We start from the raw sequence: 22182 nt of genomic DNA, 5'->3' as shown, positions 1-22182 counted from the left end.
TTTCATATTTCACTTTTTAACGGAGAAGTAAAATGGTTTTTTCAAGGCCTGTAATGGGCGGGTGAAGCTATTGCCTGCAAGTGAAACTGGGCGCGCGATCTTGTTGCTGTCCGTCGGCATTAAAAGTGTCGGCCCAGACTAAAATTCTGATGAGTATATTTTGTTAAGTAAGGTGACAGCTTTCATTTGGTACATGGCTGATGTTCGGCCAATACATGGCATGAGTCCTGGAGACGTTTAAATATAAAGAAATTTGTAAAATATATGGGCTGTGTTTATCTTGATATTTCAACAATTTAAGTTTTTTATTGTTTAAAACTTTTTTTGTTTATATTATGGTACATATATTTTGTTATGTTGTATATTTCATACATTTTTCTTTCTTTTATATGTTTTTATTTTCGTTAAATTATGTTAAAATAGGGATGTTTTCAGCGTGTGTAGTAGAATTCCCTCCCATACAGAATGGCGCCATGTTTTGCTGTTGCTGTCCAGCGCATTTACTTGACCACGGTCCCACGTTTTGGTTTTGCACTGCGCGCTTATGAAACCAACGACCATATATCATAAAGACCGGAAACTCAACGCTGTTTTTCTGTACCTACAAACAATCGCCGATTACGCTGCCATCTATGAATCTACAAATGAAATACCGTGATCGAAAGTGCGTTAACGATATAAATCGATATGTATAATACAAATCGATTAGCAACGTGTTTCGAGCTATCGAACTGGCTATTTTCCGTCGTATAATAATAATATTAATAATAATAATAGCCTTTTGAATTTGTTTCATAATCTTATTTGCAGGATGCTCGATACAATTTCAATGTGCTGAAAGTGATCCTGTGTTAAAAAAACTGTTCATTTTTTTTTTTAAATTTAAACTTTGGACTAAATGAGATCTGCTAATTAAAATTCTCCTTAGTTATCACAGACACGATCAGGTGGTAACTCAATTCTTTCAAGTCACGTTTGGGCACTACATTTTTCTTTTTCAAATGGAAAATCATTAAAAACCCATTTAACCTAGCGGGATGAATAAACAAAAAGAGTCAAAGTTACAAACATAACCCAAGAAAAAAAAAAGGAACATGAATATAACATTTGATGATTTCACAATTTAAATAAACTAAAAAACTAAGTTTTGTGTACATAGTGCATCTCACACAACTATGTAAACCATAATATGGCAAGGTTGAAACAACACTAAAAAGGCTATTTTTAAAGTTCAATACATCCATCCTTCACTGTCCACAGAATTTTGTTCTTTCGACTCAAGTAGCGACTTGAGTGGTGCAGTCCGCTGGGGAATCGGTGGCGGGAGAATGGGGAGGAGATACCTAGGCATGCACAAGTGTTCCATTGGGCCATAAGTTTTGAAAGTGGGAAATCGATGCCACATATTGCATCCGGCAACCAGCATCAATGAAGGCAATATTCAGGCTGTATGTTTGGTCCACTGAAAGAGGCATTAGGAGGGTAATGATTTGAAGACAATGCTGCAGTCAAACAGTACATGTGCAGTTGGCTGCTGGAGCACCAGTCTTCTTTTCATGAAGGGATCAAAAATGGGAGGGGGGGGGGGGGAAGTATATATGCTTAAGGAAACTATGTAGAAAAAAAAGGCATTCCACTTGTAGTTTTCGTATATCACCAATAAATCTGTATAAAAATATTCCGGTTTATATTTGAATGACCCTATTATCTAATTCACTTTTAAGAATAATATTGTATATTGTTGCATTCAAAATTTACATTAAAAAAATGACATTGTGACTTACAAAAAGTCAACAGTAAATACAATATTAAAGTTTACTAGTCAAGCCTTGAAATTTTGAGTTAAAATTCAGCATGAATTATTTTTGTGTTAAGTCTAAACCTTTAGACCTCATAAATCATAAATATTTTCTTCAAAAGTTGTTATTTCAAGATCAAAAGTAAAGTAAAAGACCTAGTAATTGTATCTCACTTACACAACTTTAAAGTGTACAAATAAAATCATATATAGTTCTCAGAATGAGTTTCCTTGGCCCACTCGTGTTTCAAGTATACCAGCTTTCTCACATTACACAAGGTAGCACACCACACTTTTCTGATGGTTCATAAATTTTTGTGAAGGAAAATAGTATAAATAATGCTGTAAAGACCTAATATAATTTCTGGTTTGAAGCTAACTACTGCTAAATAAATCTAAAACCAACTGTATAGCTCTTAGAAACATATGTACTATGGAGTAGATGAAAGAATTGGACTGAGGATACCTTCTTTCTCTTCACCCACAAGATGAAACAATTTATATTTAAACACAATGTGGGTAAATGTTCCGCACAGCGTATCCAAGCCTATCCCTTGATCCTAATGGCATGATCCTGAATATATTGATCCTGTGGTACATGATGCTTGCTGTTTTAATTTAGTACATAGAAAGATCCTGGATACAATAATGGGGTGATGTAACAATGAATTCTGATGGTATTATCACATCAAATAAAAATCTGAAAGTAATTTTTTTTTTACTTCCTAAAATTATTTTTATTGTAATATTTTTGTTATGTCCAGGATCTTTGATGTACTAAATTAAGACAGCAAGCATCATGTACCACAGGATCAATCATACAGGATCAAGGCTTAAACTTGAGTACGTGATAAGGAACAATTACCCACGTATAACAAGAAGATACCAAAATTTAATTATAACTGAACAAAAAAATAAGATGCAGTAAAGGAATGCTAAGGGTAATGGAAAGTCCTAAATAGGTAATTTCATTTTCTGGTTTATAAAATAGCCTATTTGAAGCATAATATAGATTTTCATGTACACAGGTGAGATTGGCACAATTTTAATTGTTTCGCTATCAACATTTTGCAGAATACTTTATTTTATTAATTTAATTGGAGGTCTATGTGCATTTTAGCAATGCAGTCAGCATACAGAGAGCAAGTGCAATAATTAAAGTTATCATTTTTTGTCTCTGAATATATTATTTTCACTCATTGCAGTAATGTTTGGTTACATTAAAGTTTCAAAAGATATTTAGAAAGTTTTAAATAAATAAGAATGGATGCGATAGTGTACACTGTACAGAAGTTTTATTATTATTTTTTTAAATTTCCACCCACTGGTATTTTCAACTTCTTGCAGCACTGGTTAATCCTAAAAAAATTGTTTCAGATCAAAGTTTTATACAAGTTTTAGAAGAATTGCAATAATTGTTATAGATTTTATAGTTAACTTAATAGAGTAATTAAGAATATTTGTTTGTCCATTAACCCCTCATTATTTTACCCACAGCACCCTTGGTGGTTATCAGGTGGTTATAAAATTTTTTAAAATTGACAACAAATTTGAACAGATTCTATGGTGTGCCTACTAAGATAGTTAGGAGTTTTTTGTCCTCAAACCCTTGTTTTTTCCCACCCCTTAACAGTTATGGCTGGTCATATTCAAGTATGTAGACAAAATTTTTGGTAATACTCCTTTAAGTTATAATATGTTCAAACAGATGTGATATGTTTCATGTTATGGGAGTTGAAGTGATTTAAATGTTTTTCAAAAAATCTTCCCCATTTATACCCCTTTTGTTGGCCTATATCCATTAACAAACTCAACTGAGAATTTCCATAACCATATTTTATGTATTAAGTGATTTATTTGTACAAAATTATGGCAGTTATAATGACAATAAAAATGTGGTACATACACATGGTAACGACTGCAACAGGTAGTCTTTCTTCGAAACATACCTAACAGTACAATTTATTCTAGTCATGAGTTTGCTTTTTTCAGCTAATTTATAATACCTGAACAATTTTAACTTACAAGAAATGTAACACATATTTAGTACTTACAGTTAAATTGATCAATACTACTTTTCACACTTTATTCTACAAATGATATTTAATCCCTTCAGTCAAATAAATTAACCAAAAACAATTCATTTGAAATCAAATAACAAAATACTACTAGTTTATAAGATGGTAAGAATTCATTTAAAAGCATGTGTTATTTTTTAGTATGCAGACTTTTTTGGGAGCTGCATGTATATAAAAGCTTGTAACCTTTTAATTTTATTTTAGATATTTCAATTTTCTCATGTTACTCAATACATGTATGTGTCCACTGGCTTACGTAAAACACTTTTACATACATAAAAAACTTTTGTATAATTGTGCGCTGTGAATACAGGTAATCCTGAATGTTCTTATGAAGTGACATCCAATTTTAAATATCATTTAATTTAACACAATAAATCAAATGAGTGGTTGTAACTTATAATGAACACAAAAGTAAGAAAAAAAAGGCCACACGGCAGAAATGGTAGTTAAAAAAAAGGTAGAGGGCTCAGTGGAATTTCATTACATTTACAAATCGGAATACTTTTGTAGTTTATAATGTAAAAAAAAACCTTTATACTGAATAGTTATTGAACATAAAACATCAAGTAAAATAAGTTTTTAAGTGTGGATGTAGAACTTATTGAAGGTTCAATTGCATACTATACTACAACTTACTTTCTAACTAGCTGTATATACATCACATGAGCATAGGTTATAAATATGTTGAAGATCAACATTTTAAATTTTCCTCTACAATTTATGGTCAGCCTTGCTATGTTTAAACTCGAATTACAATTCTTTGAAGAGAGTGGCCCAATCCCATGTATTGTGACTTTTTTTGCAATGTGATTCAAGGAATTGGACTGATCGGAAAAAAATGTTAAGGCAACAGATAAGGGAAACAGTAGAGAACTGTGTAGGAGGTTTAATAAAAAAAAGTATCCCGGTCACCATACCAATCTTTAACATCAAATAAAAAGTGTGAAATACCCCACACATATATGTTTGTATGCGCCTGTACAAAGGTTGTAATGATGGACTGCATGTTGACCAATAATGTTAAATACTGCTTCATCACATGTAAATGCTACCTGTGAATAACAAAGGACCTTAGAGGCAGGTGAAAATATATATCTGCACAAGTAGATCTTACAAGTTATGTTATGTAACATAAACATTTCACCTATATTTGGCAGCATTCTAGACATAATAAATTATAACAATAGATCCATACTTCACTGTCCACAGAATTAAAATATGTTGTAGCAGCACCACGATTCAATTTGATGCAGTCACATGTAGTGAAAGCTCCAATATCAAAATGTTCGGAACATACATATTTAGTTTTAAATGTTTCAGCATTACTGGCATCAAGGTCATAGCCAATTGCAGCAATCCACTTCAATAACCTGGAAACAAAACAAAAAAATTTTATAGTGTGAGCTAGTACATACTTAAATCAGTATTTCCAGATTATTAGCTAGCATGTAGCATACTATAAATATAAGGTATAAACATACATGTATTTAATTATGTGTATTTAGTTTAGCATTACCACTCAATGAACGTATATATTTCAGAGGTAATGTTTTATTATTAAAGTGCTGTAGAGTGTAATAAATTTGGTGGGTTTCTCTTAATTACGATATATTAATTTTCATTGAATCACATATTGTATAAATAATATAAATTCAGTAACACAAAACGATTTTTAGGGTTCATATCACAAATCATTACATTTAAATTACTGATTTATGGTAATTTTACTAAGCCCATACTATCCCCAAATGGGTATATGTATATATATGTGTATACATATGTGTGTGTGTGTATGTATATATATATATGTATGTGTATATATATGTGTGTGTGTGGGTTATTAAAAATACATAAATGATTATACTACGTAATTACAAAATTATTATGTGCGCAAATTCAGGTCTCGATAATATCGCTCTATAAATCCTGTATAATAAGCCTTAACATAAATGCCTAACCCTTAACATGTTAAACCACTTATTGTAATTTTTTTAATATAAACATCAGTACTCACTTGCTTCGGCTTCATGGAAATCTGAATGTTGTCACATCAGGATTAACAGTAATACTGTTCCTGCACGAAGACACAAAACATTGATGTGTATTCACAGGCATCTTCATCGGCTTCTTAATTCACAATCATATAGGAAAATAATTCAAAATGATAAATCAAACTCCATTGTAAAATCCATCTTTCACTCGACCAAAATCTACTACAAACCGAAAAAAAAAAAGAGCGACTATAATGCTCAAATCAATCTGTAAACGAATATTACTGCAAAAAAAAAAACAATTTTTACAAATCAACTGTTTTTGAAATCAAAATAAATTAATATTACACTATATTTATTGCATTATTAGTATTTATTGCATAAATTTAGTTTCTTATAAACATTCAATTGACATTTGATTATGAACACTAACGCTACCTATGAATTTACAAAAGAACTAGGTCAATCTACTAGCGCTATCTGTTGTGCAGATTAAAAATAGTATCTGGGTACATAATGGCCTATTTTAGAGTTGCCACCCCCTGTATGAAACGACGTGTTTGTTTTCGACTTTGATACCCGCGCTTGACAAGCTGCAACCTTGAAGAGATCACAAGTAGAGGACCCAACATTATTGAGAAACATTTACTATTATCGTAAATTTTTCAATCACTTCACACACCCGCAGAAAAGGCTAAAACTAAAATGGAAAATATAGGTTTCAAAGTATAACTATCATTTATCATTTAATATTTACAATTGCCATCACTTATGAAAAAAGTAGAGTGAAATTCAGTTGTATATTTAGGCTTTAAAAATATTTTACTTATATATCATGGCCAAAGTAATATATATCCACACCAAATGTACGGATATTATTTTTCCGTTCTGCGCACATAACACGTTGGAGTTAATAATAATAATAATAATAACAATTTACACCTGCAATTGGGCTTCCGCCCGGTGGCAAGGAGTTCCCACCCCCCAACTACCATCACTCCTCCCCCCTCTGGAGCCTCCTTCGTAAGTCCTTCCCTCCTCCCAGATCCAGTGTCCTCCCCTCAAGTTCGTTCCACTCTCGCCCCGTCCTCACAAGGAATACCTGTCTTCCTCTCTCTGTCCGTCTCCATTCTCTCTGAATCTTCCACTCATGATCCCTCCTTCCTCGATACAGCCCTCTGTTTCTCCTGATGATATTGGTGCTGGTTTATTATTATGTTATTTAACGGAAATTAACGTATTTTAAAATTAAAAATGACAAATTATACTGTATATGTTTGCCCGAATAAGAATAAAAGACCGAGAGGAAATGAAATAAAGTATTTTAGTTTTCCAAAAATTAGAAGTTTCCCACCCAGTGGCGGGCTGCTATCATCACGTCTATACCAAAGCTGCATGCTCCTGCTTACTTGCCATCTGGCTACCGCTCCATCAGTTTCCTTTCAGTTCTTTCAAAAGTGGCTGAAATGATAATACTGCGATAGTTAAAACATCATCTCACAGCTCGCGGCCCTCTTCCATCATTTCAGTTTGGTATACGGCAGGGGCTTTCGGAGCAGCATAATTTGGTCTGCGTTGTTAACCTATCACCTCTAGTATCACCACATTCCAAAACACCAGGTTCTTCTCGATCTATCCAAGGTCTTTGATACTGTCAACCATTGTGCGCTCCTCATTAAGTTGATGCCGTCCCCGCTGCCTGATTACTGAATTAATGATTTCATCTGTGGAAATTTAGACTTTTAACACGAGGGCGAGGTTATTTGCCTCGTGGCTGCAGGCAGAGACGCGTCGACAAAGGACTCCCCGAGCTGTTTAGGCCACCCAGGATGCCGTAATGATTAAAGGGAAAATACTTGAACATAACTGAATTTATTCACATGTTACATGGTACAATACGTTGACGTCGTACCGACCGAAGGCCATTAGCCCAGCCTTAACCCGAAGTACTAGCTCCTGCTGGCAGAACGCACCCCTCGCCTAGTCTCCGCCCAGATCAGACGAGCGGCGTAACCTTGGCGTACGGAGGAAGTGTCCCCCCCTCCGCATGCCGACCCTTGCGGCAGTTCTGATCAGCTCGCGGCCCGGAGCGGACGTGCGCGTATCGTGGGGAGCCTTCAAGTTTTGTCTCTCTGATTCTTCACGACTGGTAACTATAGTCATCAACAAATACCTTTTTCTACGCAACTGAGTAGCTTGCGAAATACTATCATTCAGAGGCTAGTCGACCAGGCGACGACATGTTTAATGCCTATGCATTAATAATTATGTCCTAGTGTCTCGTCCAGTTATTGTTTTATGGGTTGAGCCTGCGGGGTTTCCTGCCATTAAGTTTCTTTGAGTCTATTGAGGTCAGGCCCGAGGCACTCGCAAGACTCATTCCCGCTGGGCTGGGGGTGCGCTCCGCAAATGGGACCGGGTACTAAAGTGCTGAGCACGAGCTTAGAGGCCATAGTCGTGACGACATCAAGCTGACTTCAGGCACATTTTCCCTCACAACCCAGTGGTCGACTGGACAAGTCTGCAATGTTTTACCACCATATGAGATGGGCAGAGAAGTTTAATTAATTAATTTTACTTCCATTGCAGAAATTAGTTGTATTGGCCATTGAGACCAGTGGCCTATTTCATAAAACTACAAGTCTACAAGTTACTAGTTACAAGTTACAAGGGAATTTCTTACAAGTGTGAATCTGAAGTGTTTCACAAATAAAGTTGCTTGACTTGTAGAAGTTGGTGCACTTGTAACACATACCTACAAGTTTACGAGTCAGCTGTTTATTGTTCGTGTTTTTATTACGTAACTCATTTGTAGGTTATAGTTGTGAAGTGTATGCTAATAAAAATGATTTCACGGCAAATGCAGATGCACGACAAAATACGTGTGCTCAAAAAAATTAATGAATATAAAAACATTTTGTTTGGAGCATTTTCGGACAAACTGACGAAAAAGGATAAGCAGTTAGCTTGGACTGATGTAATGACGTTTGCTCAGTCACTAGGAGTTGTGCCCCACAAATGTTTTGATACATCTGTGTACTGTTGCTTTGGAAATACCATGCATATCTCCAACTGCATGGTACTGTCCGCCATTTCCCAACCAATGTCGAGAGACAATTATTTTTTGCCTCGCAAATAACGATATATTTATTCGTGTAGGGTAATCCAATAGATGACCTATATCTTGTAGGTACTAGCTCCTCCAGTTTAACAGCACTCATGCGGAAACTTTTGTTATAGGTACTCAAATATTGTGCCAAGTACCATTTTCACTCTCTCTCTAAAATTGCGTGGTCGCCTCATAACCTCAATATCTATATATCATGTTCATCAGAATCGGTAAATATAATAATATCCATTGTATTCTAAGATGTTATAATATCATTCTATACACAAGCATAGACTTATAAATGATTAACAACTAATATAATTGGACTTACGCAATATTCTACCTATGTATCGACACTAGTAGCAATTTCTCACAAGTTACAAATGCTTGCAAGCTACAAGTTTGTTTATGAAACAAAAACATTTATTTACTTGTAAAATTAACTTGTAACTTGTAGCATTTCACTTGTAACTACAAGTATTTACTTGTAGCTTTATGAAACAACATTAACAAAGTTTTTACAAGTTACTAGCAAAGTTACTTGTAATTTGTAGACTTGTAGTTTTATGAAATAGGCCACAGGTGATATTTTAAAGGGACCTGTTGTATTTTAATAGGATGGTAGCAAATACTTTAAAATATTGTATCCTATTATTTAAATTATTTTAAATTGATGCGAAAAAAATGTACATAAATATGTACATGTAAATGTTTTTATATTCCCTAAGTATTATTTATTTAATATTTTGCTTTACGTATCATCATCTAATATAATTTTTAAGTTGGAAATTTTTATTAACAGGATGTTAATCACTTCTTGTTGGCGAAACATTCTACCAGCTAATGTTGAATTCAGTAAATATATTTCATTGCCAAAACTAAATAAATTTTAAGGTGAATTGCACATTATACATCCGTGGTCCTTAATCAAAGCCTGTGTCCCAGTTTAGTCTGTACTGCATGTCACATGCCTCACTGGCTTGACCTGCTCACCAGCAACATTTCCACTATCATTCAAATTTAATGTATTGTTAGTTTTAGTTTTTAATACCTTAAACAGGGATAAACAGATGGTACAGATAGTATATATTATGTCTTTATTTTTAGCATATCTAGAAACAGACACGCCGTCAAATTTTTTTTAAGTGAGTTGGTACTTGGCCTCACTTCTGCTCCATACACGTGGAATAAATGACACAGAGTTTTGCTTGCAGTCCAGTGCACCATTGTCATGGCCAGTTGATATCGAGGCACTAGGCTATCTGTAGATTCTTGGCTGTGTTACCATTTTATTAGTTGTTTGTTTCATGCGTGTACGAGAAACGTACCTAGTAGAGATGTATCCACAGGCCCAAACACGTTGACCAACTAGTCATAGAGTAATTAAAGTACTACTAGTCACAACTGCCAGCTTCCTGCTACCTAATTTTTCGTCCAATGCAGTCATTGGTTCAGTGGTAATAAGGGTCGAACAGTATACACTCCTCCTCTTTAGGAAATCGCTCTTCGAGAGCTGTTATCGGACAAACAGAACGTCAACAACAACTGAGCAACGTCCGCTCTGTTTTTCAACTGCCTGAAAGTTGACTTCGAACAAATTGTGAACCAAGTTTGCTCAAATAGTGTGCAGAATCGTTTGCGTTGACTGCTGTGCACTCGCTTATGTAATTTAATTAACTCAACTTTTTTTACATATTTTTTTTTTCAAATAAATAAAAAAACAGAACTGTAGAAGGATTGCAGTTATAAAATAGCCTGTTCATAATTTCATTACATTATTATTTGTTAGAAATTGCTGTCGCCCTGGTTCTCGTTTTCGAGATCTGGCGTAGTTCCTAGCGTGAAGGCTGTTTTTTTTTTACATGAAAACGTGTTCGGGAGGGCGCCAGGCTAACTCGGTGGTTAACCTTTGTCGTCACCCGACCTCTGTGAAAGGTCCGGGGGGTACCTGACAAGCGCTACGGGCGTCGCGATGCTCTTGTTGTCCGGAGGGGCGCCAGGCTAGCGGGCTGCTAGGCCGTTGGTGTGGGGTCGTGGGTCCTCTGCCCCCGCGTGCCCCGCCAGGTACACGGCTTGAATGTAACCTGAATGGTTCTACCTTGACTGTGAAGGCCGCTCGGCCGTGTGGAGGACGGGGAATTACGGAAAATGATATACGAGTTGGCGAGAATACATTTAATTTGGGAGTTTCACCGGGGGTCCATGTGGGTACACGGTACACTCTACAAGTCCGCTCCGCGGTTCAGTCCCGCTACAAAAATTCTCACCAACACTAAACACAACACTACGTGGCAATGGTTACCGCGGCAGTCTCGCGGGACGTGGGTCGATGCTCGCTGGAGACGGCCAGCGCCGAAAGTTAACTGCCGCTGGGGGGGGGGGGGGGGGGGTCGATGAGCGGGCTCCTAAGTTCGGCGAAACACTTACGTGAGTGATACGATCCGCAGCGCGGTATCACGATGAAAACGGTCGGGATAGGCCCGGTTCCGTAAAATACGCGCCGAGTCGACGTGGGCAGCGATGAATTAATAAGAGGTTTTACATTTAAAGATTTAGTACAGAATAAAATAATCAAAGAAAGAAAACTTGGATGCTGCCCACGGACACACGTCTGTTCCCGGCGCGGAGTGGTTGGAGACTGCCGAACATGGCCGCCTCGCAAGGAAGAGAAACTTTCTCTTCTTTGTGAGTCGGCGTCAAAAAACTTATATTAGTTGAATATACTCTATTACCAGTTAAAACATGTTCCAGGTGCCCAATTAAAATGTAGCACCTGATAATTGGGTGCTTAAGGCTTAACAATGGTTTTAATGTATTTAATTATTTAAATTGTGACATCAAGTTGGCGACTGTAAATTTACTAACATATTGTCCCACTGTGAATTGTTTTAGAGGGATTTCTCCTATTCTGACTTGATCATAGCCACGGGCATTTTAATTAAGGCCAGTGGCCGCGGTGAATGTTAATAAGGTTTGTTGTCTGCTCCGTGCGTGGTGTACTCGCCCGGAGTGGCTACGACGCACTTATTATATGTCAGGTAATTAGTAATTTCGTACTAATGGCTTTTCCCTTAATTGAATAATGGGTTCGAGCCTCCGGGGTTCCGTACCTTTAAATTTCATTATGTATATTGGGGTCACGCCCGAGGCGCTCGCCTAACTCAATCTGGCTGGGCGAGGGGAGCGCTCCGAAAACGGGATACGGTACTGGCGGTGCGGAGCACGGGCTTAAAGGCCGTGGTCGGTACGACGTCACCACGAGGTGGGTCGGTGGGTACGTATGCTCTTGCGTGGCCCCCTTGGAACTGCGGCGGTGGTCGTGGTGTTAGGGGTCCCTGATGAAAACTGATGCCATACTGGCCCTACACAGCATAGCACACTGATCTCTAACTGGATTGGGGAGGTTCACAAATAACATACACGAGTCTGGTTTGCAATGTCGTATACACGTCGCGCACGGAGTGTGCGGAGTGGACTTTTAATTAACGTTGGCATTTACACTTGTAGTTACAGTACAATATTTTCCCTACACAAATTACACTATGTTTATACTGGGCGCTCTGACATGCCGTCACTAAGGTTAAGCCCTCATGCCAGTCGAGGTTGAGGGGAAGAGTTCGATTGGGGTCGGCCAATCCCGTATATTTCGAACGGCGACGCTCGGGCCCACCTGTGGACCGCGCCTCTCTATGAAATTAGTTAAAAGACTTTAACTAGATGTGGCCGGTGTTTGTGCACTTCGACAATTAACCAAATGTCTGTTATAGCGGAGTCGGCCCGCGCCATATTTTGCACTGCCCCTCGTAATGCTTTACACCGTAACGCCCTACACCGTAAAAGGACCGGGCGCACACGGGGAGTTAATTAAAAAAGGTTTTGGAGCGAAACTATAATTTCCAGAATGAAATCAGTGTAGACAATGGTTGAAGGCTTCCCGTGGGACGCACGTTCGTCCCGGTCCGCGAGTCACTTGGCACTGGCGTCTGACCTTGGCACGAGGGGAGGGCTCAATATCCTGTCGCGCCAGAGTTTCTAATGTTCCGTTATTCGTAAAATATTATATTAAAAAAAGATTGAAAGTGGCTTTAAATTCACACATTAAAAATTAACAATTACCCTAATACATAGATACATTTTGGAAATTGGATTTAATAGTTTATATTAATTATGTTTAAATAATGTGAGTCACACATGAGACTGTTCGTCGCTTGTTGACTACTCCAGTGGCGAATGATACATGAATATTTGGGGCTGTTTTAATTAAGTCACACACTACTTTGACGCCGTCCCCGCTACCTCCGATTATATAGACGTGATTTTGTTAGGTTCGTGTTCTCAGGGAAGGTTCGGCCTTGTGGCTAGAGGTAGGGGTCAACGCAGTAGGGCCCCCCGAGCTGTTGAGGCCACTCGGGACGCCTGAATAATAACACAAAACCTCTTCAGATAGTTGGTGAATTTAATACAGCACAGCCCAATACATGGTGCTGCCCGTTCTGGCCGTAACGGTTTGCCCGACGCGACTAGTCACACGCGCAGCTCACTTCCTCAGTGGCGGCTCACGATTCTTATGCGCGTGAGGGGCAGACTTGTATACGTGACGCGAAAGTTACAAAAGACACTGACATGGCACACGATATTTTGAAGCACAATACACTACACTAATACCTAGCTCTGGATAAACTGGGCTAGCAACACGTAGGCCCGTGTCTCCGGCGACTCTACGTGGTGACTAGGTGTGTCCCAGGGACTGAATCGTTATTAAGTTTGGTGGCGCACTGCCGTACGACGGTGATACATAAGCCCTGACATGACGAATTACACTTAGGCGAACAACTATTCCACTAACACATTACACTTGATAAACTGGGCTAGCAACACGTAGGCCCGTGTCTCCGGCGACTCTACGTGGTGTCTACGCGTGTCCCAGGGACTGAATCGTTATTAAGTTGGATGGCACGTGTCGCCTGCTGGCTGCCCCGTGCGGGCCAAAACTAAGTAGCCTGTAGGCTAGGTTGGGCGTGAAGCGCCGACGTAAAAACACATACTCTCCCCACAGTACTTACGTATGACGTAAAACACTCATCTCGGAGCACTGATTGAATTAAGTTAAGTACCTCATGGTAAATTTAGGCCGACCGCGGAACTGTACAAAAGGTTGAAAAGAAATTACACTATGGAAAACTACATGTCGGTGAATGCAAAGGTTGAAGGTTCCGCGTTGCGCGCAGGCTGCCGGCCTGGTTGAGCTCTCGAAGGACACTACCTGTGTCGCCGCGCGCGACCCCCCTCCCCCGCCAGCCCTCCCGCGGAAACGTGTGAATTTCGCAGGAAACTGAACCGGCCAGGTTCGGGACAAATCGCACGGTGAAACATGGTTTTGCAAAGACTGAATTATTAATTAATGAAAAATAATGTTTAATAAAATCCTGTGGAAAAACATAATTATAACAATTTGTTGTAGTGCGGCGGAAGGATATGCCACACCCGGCCCGATCCTTCCGCCGGCGCAGCACTCGTTGCACGGCGATCGCCTCGACGCACGCACTACACTTAGCTGCGCGCACGGGCGCGTTCGGTGCACACGCTTCTAGGAGACGTTGATGAGGCATAGCAGTCTATGCGACATAGAGGAGCATTGGCGGTCGGCGTCAACTTTATTTAAATTAGGCTAAAGGCCGCAAGGGGAGCACTCACGAATGTGTTAATAAGAATCCACACGTGAGTGACCCGGGCACTTCTACGTCGCACTTCCTTTGCAACGGGGGTTTATAATTAAAAGTGGTGTTGTCATTAATCTACTTTGAATTTTCAATGTACCGGAATCGTGGTGTCTGGTTGATTAAGGCTTGGGCTTTAATTCTACCTTTGCTCCGTGGTGCTCGGCTGACTCGGGTGGGCCATGGCTAGGGGTTATTTCCGTTAGCGGGATTGGATACTGGCGGTTGCAGGTTGGGCTTTAGGGTGGCCTTCGGTCGGACGACGTTAAAATATATAGAACTGAATGTTTGTGATTAAAAACATTTTTTGTCTTATATTTTAATCAATTCCAAAAGTTTACCGTGTTCTAAGCTATTTTATTAAAAATCAACAATATTGTCATATGAATAATAAAGTCAATATGTGTTTATTTAAAGGAAATACTAAAACGCTCGAAATAATTTTTTCTAAATACTTTGACAGTACTATTAGTGATTATTGGCTTAAGCTGGAGCATGTCCATAAAAACATTTTCAACTTTTTGTGTAGCATTCCACATGAAAAAAAATAGTTCTTTGAATTATTAAAATATTTTAATATATTTATGATAATAAAAGTCATTATTTAATATTAAACAAAGTAATTTTTAATTTGTGAATTTTTTACTTCCCAAATTAATATAATATAAACATTTTTTTTAAAATTCCAATTCTCTGGTCTCCATTTCCCAAACGTTCTTTGTCGCCATTGCAGATTTTGGTGATGTGTATCGGCGTGTGTTAGGACGAATTATACATATAAAATTTAAGTAAAGAAGTTGTGGGTTGATACCCAACGACGTAGTAATTTTTACATTTGAGAAAATCCTATAATGGGCAGATCTGACCGAAGAAGGTATTTGTTCAATTTAATGTTTAATTTGCAGTTAAGAATGTGTGTTCGTGGATGGCCATAGTTGGGTTTTAGTGCTTGAAATTTACGGTGTCGGTAATTTGAAGAAATTTCCTATATATAATGATTTTTAAATCCAATGTCGTTTTTGATATTATTTTGTCATTATATAGTACCTGTTAAACGTAAGCAAAACCACTGCTTGTTCTAATTTGCCAAAAACTTAGGGGTGGTTATTTGTGATAGTTCACTTTTATTAAGGCCGGTCCACACGCAACGTTTTGTATACAGTTTTGAGGTAAATATGTAGTGCACGGATTAGCGTCAAAAAACTTTTTTAAAAATCTGAAATAACTTTCATTACATGCTCTTTTACGTCCTATTTTCATTACAGCCTGCGGAGATAAGAAATTCCAAATACTTTAGGAGATATCGAATTTTTTAATTTTATTATTTGGGTGATATTTGTTAAAAGAAAATTTAAAATTCCGAAAGTACCCTTATTCTTTTCTCTTTAACTTCCTCGTTTCATTAAACCCGGCGGAGATAAATTCCAAATACTTTGAGATATCAAAATTTTTAATTTTTATCCTGTGCGCACGTGCGGCTTTACATTGTTGCTTGTTTACAAGTATGATTTTTTTTTTTTGCGATGTTCCCGAACGGGGAAACCTAAGATGTACATAACGTTCTGCCATTCCCGTTTACACCCGAACAATTCACCTTCGGCCAACATAGGGTTTATTTATTAATATTTATATTTCTCTGTTTATTTTAATTTAGCTATACTTACCTAACTAACCGTCCATAGTGTTTTAAAGTGTTTTTATGTAGCTAACCTAACCGACCACTTTTAATATTTGAATTCATTTTTCCTGCGCAAAAATAAAACATCCCGAAGTTGGCTGAAGGTGAATTGTTCGGGTTTAATCGGGAATGGCAGAACTTTATGTGCATCTTAGGTCTCCCATGTGAACTACATCATGTAAAAATAAAATTTCGTGAGTTCCTACTGTTCATCCTTTGTCCCGGTTTGTTAGGTCAGCTACATTATAAATAATTTAAAACTAAACAACCATTAAAATTAATTTTATTATTTTTAATGTCCGTTCAGTTTCAAAGTATTTATAATGTAGCTGACCTGACCTAATCTACCTTTGTCCCGTTTTGTTAGGTCAGGTCAGTTACATTATAAATACTTAAAACTATACAAGTAAAATTGATTGATATTATTTTTAATTTACGTTTATTTTGAAGTATTTATAATGTATCTAACCTTACCTAATGGAAAATTTCTGTTATTTAGGCATTCACGCGCACACAGCAAAATATAAAATGCTGCGGTCGAATGATTACACAGGTCTTGTATTGCAAAATAAGAACGGCGATATCTCCAAAAGTAATTGGAATTTCTTATCTCCGCAGGCTGTAATGAAAAGAGGACATAAAAGAGCATATAACAAAAGTTATTTCAGATTTGTAAAAAAAAATTTGACGCCAATCCGTACACTACATATTATCCAGTTTATTTTGTGATTTTATCTCTGTTAGCCGCGATGTCAACCTCTTTGTATTTTTGCACAAGTGTTTCATACGCTTGAATTTTTTTTGTCCCTATCGCTATATTGTTTTGATTTGACCCGCCACAAACATGGAAAGGACTTGTACAGACCAATGAACTCTGTTAGAAATTCACGTGAACACTGTCACAAATCGGTCATCGTTGAACAGATTACACTGTTCCGGCACAAATACCGAGGGAGAACTGAGCCCCCGTGTACGGAGAAGATTGAGGAAGTGTCCACACGCTACAAGTCTGTGCAGGTCGACTAAACTGCGCGGACATAAATGCTCTTGGCCACAGTTTTCCTTCTCCATGTTCCGTCTCCGCGCAGTTCACAAAACTGCTCAGTTTTTCTGCAGGGTGGCCAGCCAACCGGGAAATACGGGAAATAGCCAGGATTTCTTAAAAAAAAACCAGGAATACCTGGAATCAACCAGGAATTTTTATTAGAACCGAGAATTTTTTTTATGAAGTAACGATCACAATACATACGGCTGTTAAATGAGCACGTTCACCACCCGTCAAAGCACGGCAGTATGCTCGTGTGCTATATTTTGTGAAAGTTAATTTGTTCATATTGCATTTAAAAACTTTTGTAGTACGTAAGAAACCGTTAACAATTCAGACTTCCATACTTATTATGTTTCTGTATTCAAAAGCAACAGCATTTTGGCTGAAAATGTTGTTGTAGGGTGGTAGTAATTTCTCGCACGGCATGTTGGTAGCACTAGTTTTGTATGTATATATTTTTTTTACTTTGCACTCATGTTGTTGCGTCACTGTATCGCGGATACTTTTCTCGAGTTTTTTTTTAAAAGTTTAGTTGTGCGGGACGTTGTTTTGAATTTTTTAATCTAAAATGTAATTTGCGCAGACTATCAAAATGTCAACAAGTTCGGTCACCACATACAATGACAAATATACGGAAGAGTTTGAATGGGTGGAGAAAGATCCAAAGTGCAGAACAAATGCCATTTGCAATTTGTGTAATGTTAAAATCAATATCGGTAGCATGGGAAGAACAGCATTAGCCAGCCACGCAAGAGGGGCAAAACACGTGCATTTGGTGTCAAATAATTTTGGTGACGTGAGATTATAAATTTTTTTGTTGGTGGTAGGTTTTGTTTTAAGCAAGTTCATCAATTTAATTTTTAAGCCTATAGTTAAGTTGTCTATTGTTTAACGCCAATAAAACATCATATTGTGTGCTTTGTGAAACAAAAATGCAAATTGTATGCAAATATTGATAAAAACCACCTTTGAAAAAACCTGGAAAAAACCAGGAATTTTATGATCCCAAAAGAGTGGCCACCCTGTTCTGTCTACATGCTACGTCTTGTCAACAACGATGTGACCTGCGCAGGTAAATCGTTGCTGAAAACGTTGCGTGTGGACCGGCCTGTAGGCTGGGTTACTAATAAAAAAAAAAACCAAGCGAGTGAATAGCAGCCCGTACGCACGGCTGTGCACACAACCTGTGCGAAAGCAGTTCACAATTGGAATGTTACTGTTAATTTAAACCAATGTATCTGTCATCTGACTATGTTAGTAACTATATTAACTAACATATGATTATTTCTGTGAAATATTACCAGCAATTTTTTAGCACAGTTTTTAAACATACCAATAAATAAAGTTTATATAAAATTTTTAGTTAACCTTTGACATTTTTTTATTTACAAATTTTTCTAGTGGCTTTTAAGTAATAGATTTAATTAAATTTCTAGATTAAGAATTACCCCAAAGCATTGTAATATCTGGACATATTCTTACCCCAATATGATTTATGAACATAAACAATTCTCTAGTCCTGCCAAAATGGTTTTCTACTCTACTCTCATTGGTTGCTGTGCCATGCGTCCGACAGAAATAAGATGTGCTCACAACTGTCCTATGCACTATTGTGAATAAGTGGTTTCAAAAACATGGTGGTCAAATCTTATGTGCATGACCTAATGTTATTGTTATTTTTTCTGTTGAGCAGCTTGCTTTAAAGTCTAGTTGTAAACCAAAACCAAAATATTTACAATTTTTTTTTTTTTGAAGATGTAATGATGTTCAAATGGTTGTACAACTGCCCTCAGAAAGCAAGTGCTTTTAGTTCATTCTCAGTTTACTTGACTAGCCGAGTAATGCACACAAAGCCGTAGGATTCGTTGGATTGGCAACCGAGTCCTGGTTTGAGTGTGCTACAGTATTGGGGAGATAATTAACTTTGATCGACAAGTGTCTTTCAAAGTCAGTCCCTTCACCAACATCAACTTAAATGAGCGCTGTACTCCAGAAATGAATTACAGTTTACAAGTGTACTCGAGATATTCTTTCTTTGATTGCGCCCTTTGATTCACACCATTTTTCTATTTCTGATTGGTTTTTTTTCCCCAGTCCTAAGTAGTCAGCTATTCTACATTGTCTCTTTGTCTAGTCTTCTGATCGCCTCAAGTTTTTGATCCATCAATACAACAGCTTTCTTAGTTTTTGTTGCCATACTTGTTTAATTTTCAACCATGTAACACATGATAAACTGATCCATATACAGTGAGTTGGTTGTGGAGGAAGTGAAGTAGGGCATGAAGGGAGAAGGTAGGACATACGGCATGAATGCCAGACTCGAGTCACAGGCTAAAAATAGACTGTGTCCCGTTGCTTCACGTTAAGCAAGACTGCTGTATGTTATAAGGTAATAACAGTGTATATTATTTTTTAAGCATAATAAAATTCTTATAATGAAAATATCACATTAACCACATCCAAATGATATATGATCCAAACAATATTCAGGCTTACTGCTGGTAGAACAGTGACAAGTACTTCTATCTAAACTAGAGGTTTTCTAGAGTTATTCAAAAATTACCTTGTTTACCATCCGAAAATAATAATTCAAGAAAACAAACTTTATACAAAACATCAAATTAAAGACAATAAATATTACCAAAATCTAATAATGCAAAACTTGATACTGTTATGTCAAACAAAAAAATTACATTGTAAATATACTACAATATATCATTTAGCAAGTCACAAATTCTTTTGATACATCCTTTCGTAGTAGTATAGATCCAATCTGGTACACTCCTTTAAACATTAGGAACAAACTCCTTGACATACTCCAATACTTACCACGTTTCCATGTTGGGTTTAAAATGTTTTAAGAACACTTACCGATTCGAAAACGTCCATGGAAATGGGTTCCAAAACGTTATGAGTTTCAAGGTCGATACACCAAAATTGTGGAATAGAATGGGATTGAGCAGACGGAAAAATGGCATGGAAACGGTTATCGTATTTGAAACGGATAGAAAGTAAATACGCACAGCATTTGTTACCAACGGCAGTTGTTTATAACACTTTAAAGTGTGTTGTTTAAAAATGACGTGTGTTAGTCGGAATTTTTGGACAACAGAAGAAGTGTTAGTTTTGCTTATCGATTCTATTTTCCTACGGAAAGTATTTCGGACGTAGCAGAATGACAAATCACCTGTTTGTGTTTATTAGTTTATTTACTTACGTCTTTATTTATTTCATGTGAGTCAACATAAATTTCAATGTCGCCACCCTTATAAGAAGCAAATATATCGATCGTATCGAAGTAATTTTTAATTGGATCTAATAATTGCATGGAAACGGGTATCGTACACAAACTAAATTGGATACCCGAAACGTTTTAAACCTGACATGGGAACTTGGTAACTATGTTGGGAGCTGGATCCCATGGAAGTGACTGGTGTTTCCAGAGTTTTACAATTCATGACATTGGGTATTCATTCTAGCTTCAAAGTCAAATAGTTTTCGTCGCTATCTCAAACTGCAGAGCGTATATTTATAACTAGCTGCCATGCTCTTAACTCTTCTTCAAACAGAACGTTAATAAAATAGTTTTCATGTAGTTCAGGTTATATGATGTAATAATCCTTTGATCTTCGAAGTAATTTCCAATTAGGACATTTTTGTTGTCTTTCTGACGTTAAATAATGTACTTAAATCATATGTTATTTATAGTTTTTTCTATGATATTCTTGTTATTCTCTTCTTATCCATACAAATTCTTGAACTCAGACCTTAATAAAGAATTAATAACTAAAAATACAGAGAAAATATGAAACAAGTCTGGTTCAATTTGTCGGCTGTCCCCTTAACTGAGCAACAACCTGACAACTTCTGCACTCTCTAAGGAGTTAGGTCCACCGTGCCCACCATGTGGCAGTCATTAAAACAAACAAAACATTTAAATTAACAATACACTTAAATGACCTTACTCTCCCAAAACAGGGTGCTAGAAAACACATCAAAATTGAGAATAGTCAAAAAAAAGTTCAAGAACTTGAAAATTAAAGAAGAGGCTGTAAGAACCAGCAAATAAAAAAGGGCATTTAACATTAAAGATAAATTTATTGTGTCGTAAATAACGTAAGCATTACGTAAACGGTACAATAACATACTATTTTTACGATGGCACACGAGTTGTAAATCACTACCTTAAAAATAAATATACTAAACTAATAAATATACACAAACAGCTTATAAAAACTCTACTGACTGTGCACCAAAAACAAACATCGTGCATTTAACATACTAACTGGATACATTGGCATCAAAATACATAATTTCATTAATATTTTAAATTAACCAAAATGCTTGCAGTCAAAGTCTTTGTGCGTGGGGCAGAGCGTTTGCATTTGACGCACTTAGGCCGGTATTCCACTGTAAAATATTTTATAAAACATCTTTTATAAAACTTCTTTGACCAAGATTCTTTTATAGTGTAATAGGTCATATTTTATAAATTATATCTTTTATAAAATTTATTTTATAAAATGTAATAGGTTGGCATTACATTTTATAAAAGAATTTGATTGTTTACGTCGATTCATGGTAGTAAATTTTATAAATGTCCACTAAGCCCTCAAATAAGTACATTTGGAGTGTCTGGAAACGACAAAAATGTTGATTGCTGAGTATGAATGTAATGAAATGCTGTACAGTGCAAAGCACGAAGATTACAAAAATAATTGTGATTAAGGTTAAGAATTAATATACATAGAAGCCAAAAA

General features: G+C 36.9%; 1 protein-coding gene and 1 long non-coding RNA gene across 3 annotated transcripts in view; one reads left to right on the top strand and one right to left on the bottom strand.

The window, feature by feature from the left end:
- Window positions 1-2895: 2895 nt before the first annotated feature.
- Window positions 2896-6374, bottom strand: LOC134541417 (uncharacterized). The gene is made up of 2 exons (XR_010076629.1): window positions 5894-6374; window positions 2896-5249 (listed from the first exon to the last, which is right to left on the bottom strand). It is a non-coding gene; the product is annotated as an uncharacterized LOC134541417 (long non-coding RNA).
- A 9038-nt stretch (window positions 6375-15412) lies between these two features.
- The window catches only part of LOC134541157 (uncharacterized), a 123828-nt gene continuing 117058 nt past the window's right edge, over window positions 15413-22182 (top strand). For both annotated transcript variants that reach the window (XM_063384382.1, XM_063384381.1), the window contains exon 1: window positions 15413-15570. In XM_063384382.1, the coding sequence (XP_063240452.1) occupies window positions 15548-15570 (23 nt within the window). In that variant the 5' untranslated portion in view covers window positions 15413-15547. The remainder of the gene's footprint in view (window positions 15571-22182) is intronic.

The sequence above is a fragment of the Bacillus rossius genome, chromosome 18 (genome assembly GCF_032445375.1).
Source record: "Bacillus rossius redtenbacheri isolate Brsri chromosome 18, Brsri_v3, whole genome shotgun sequence".
Taxonomy (NCBI): domain Eukaryota; kingdom Metazoa; phylum Arthropoda; class Insecta; order Phasmatodea; family Bacillidae; genus Bacillus; species Bacillus rossius.
This window is presented reverse-complemented; position numbering and strand designations above follow the sequence as displayed.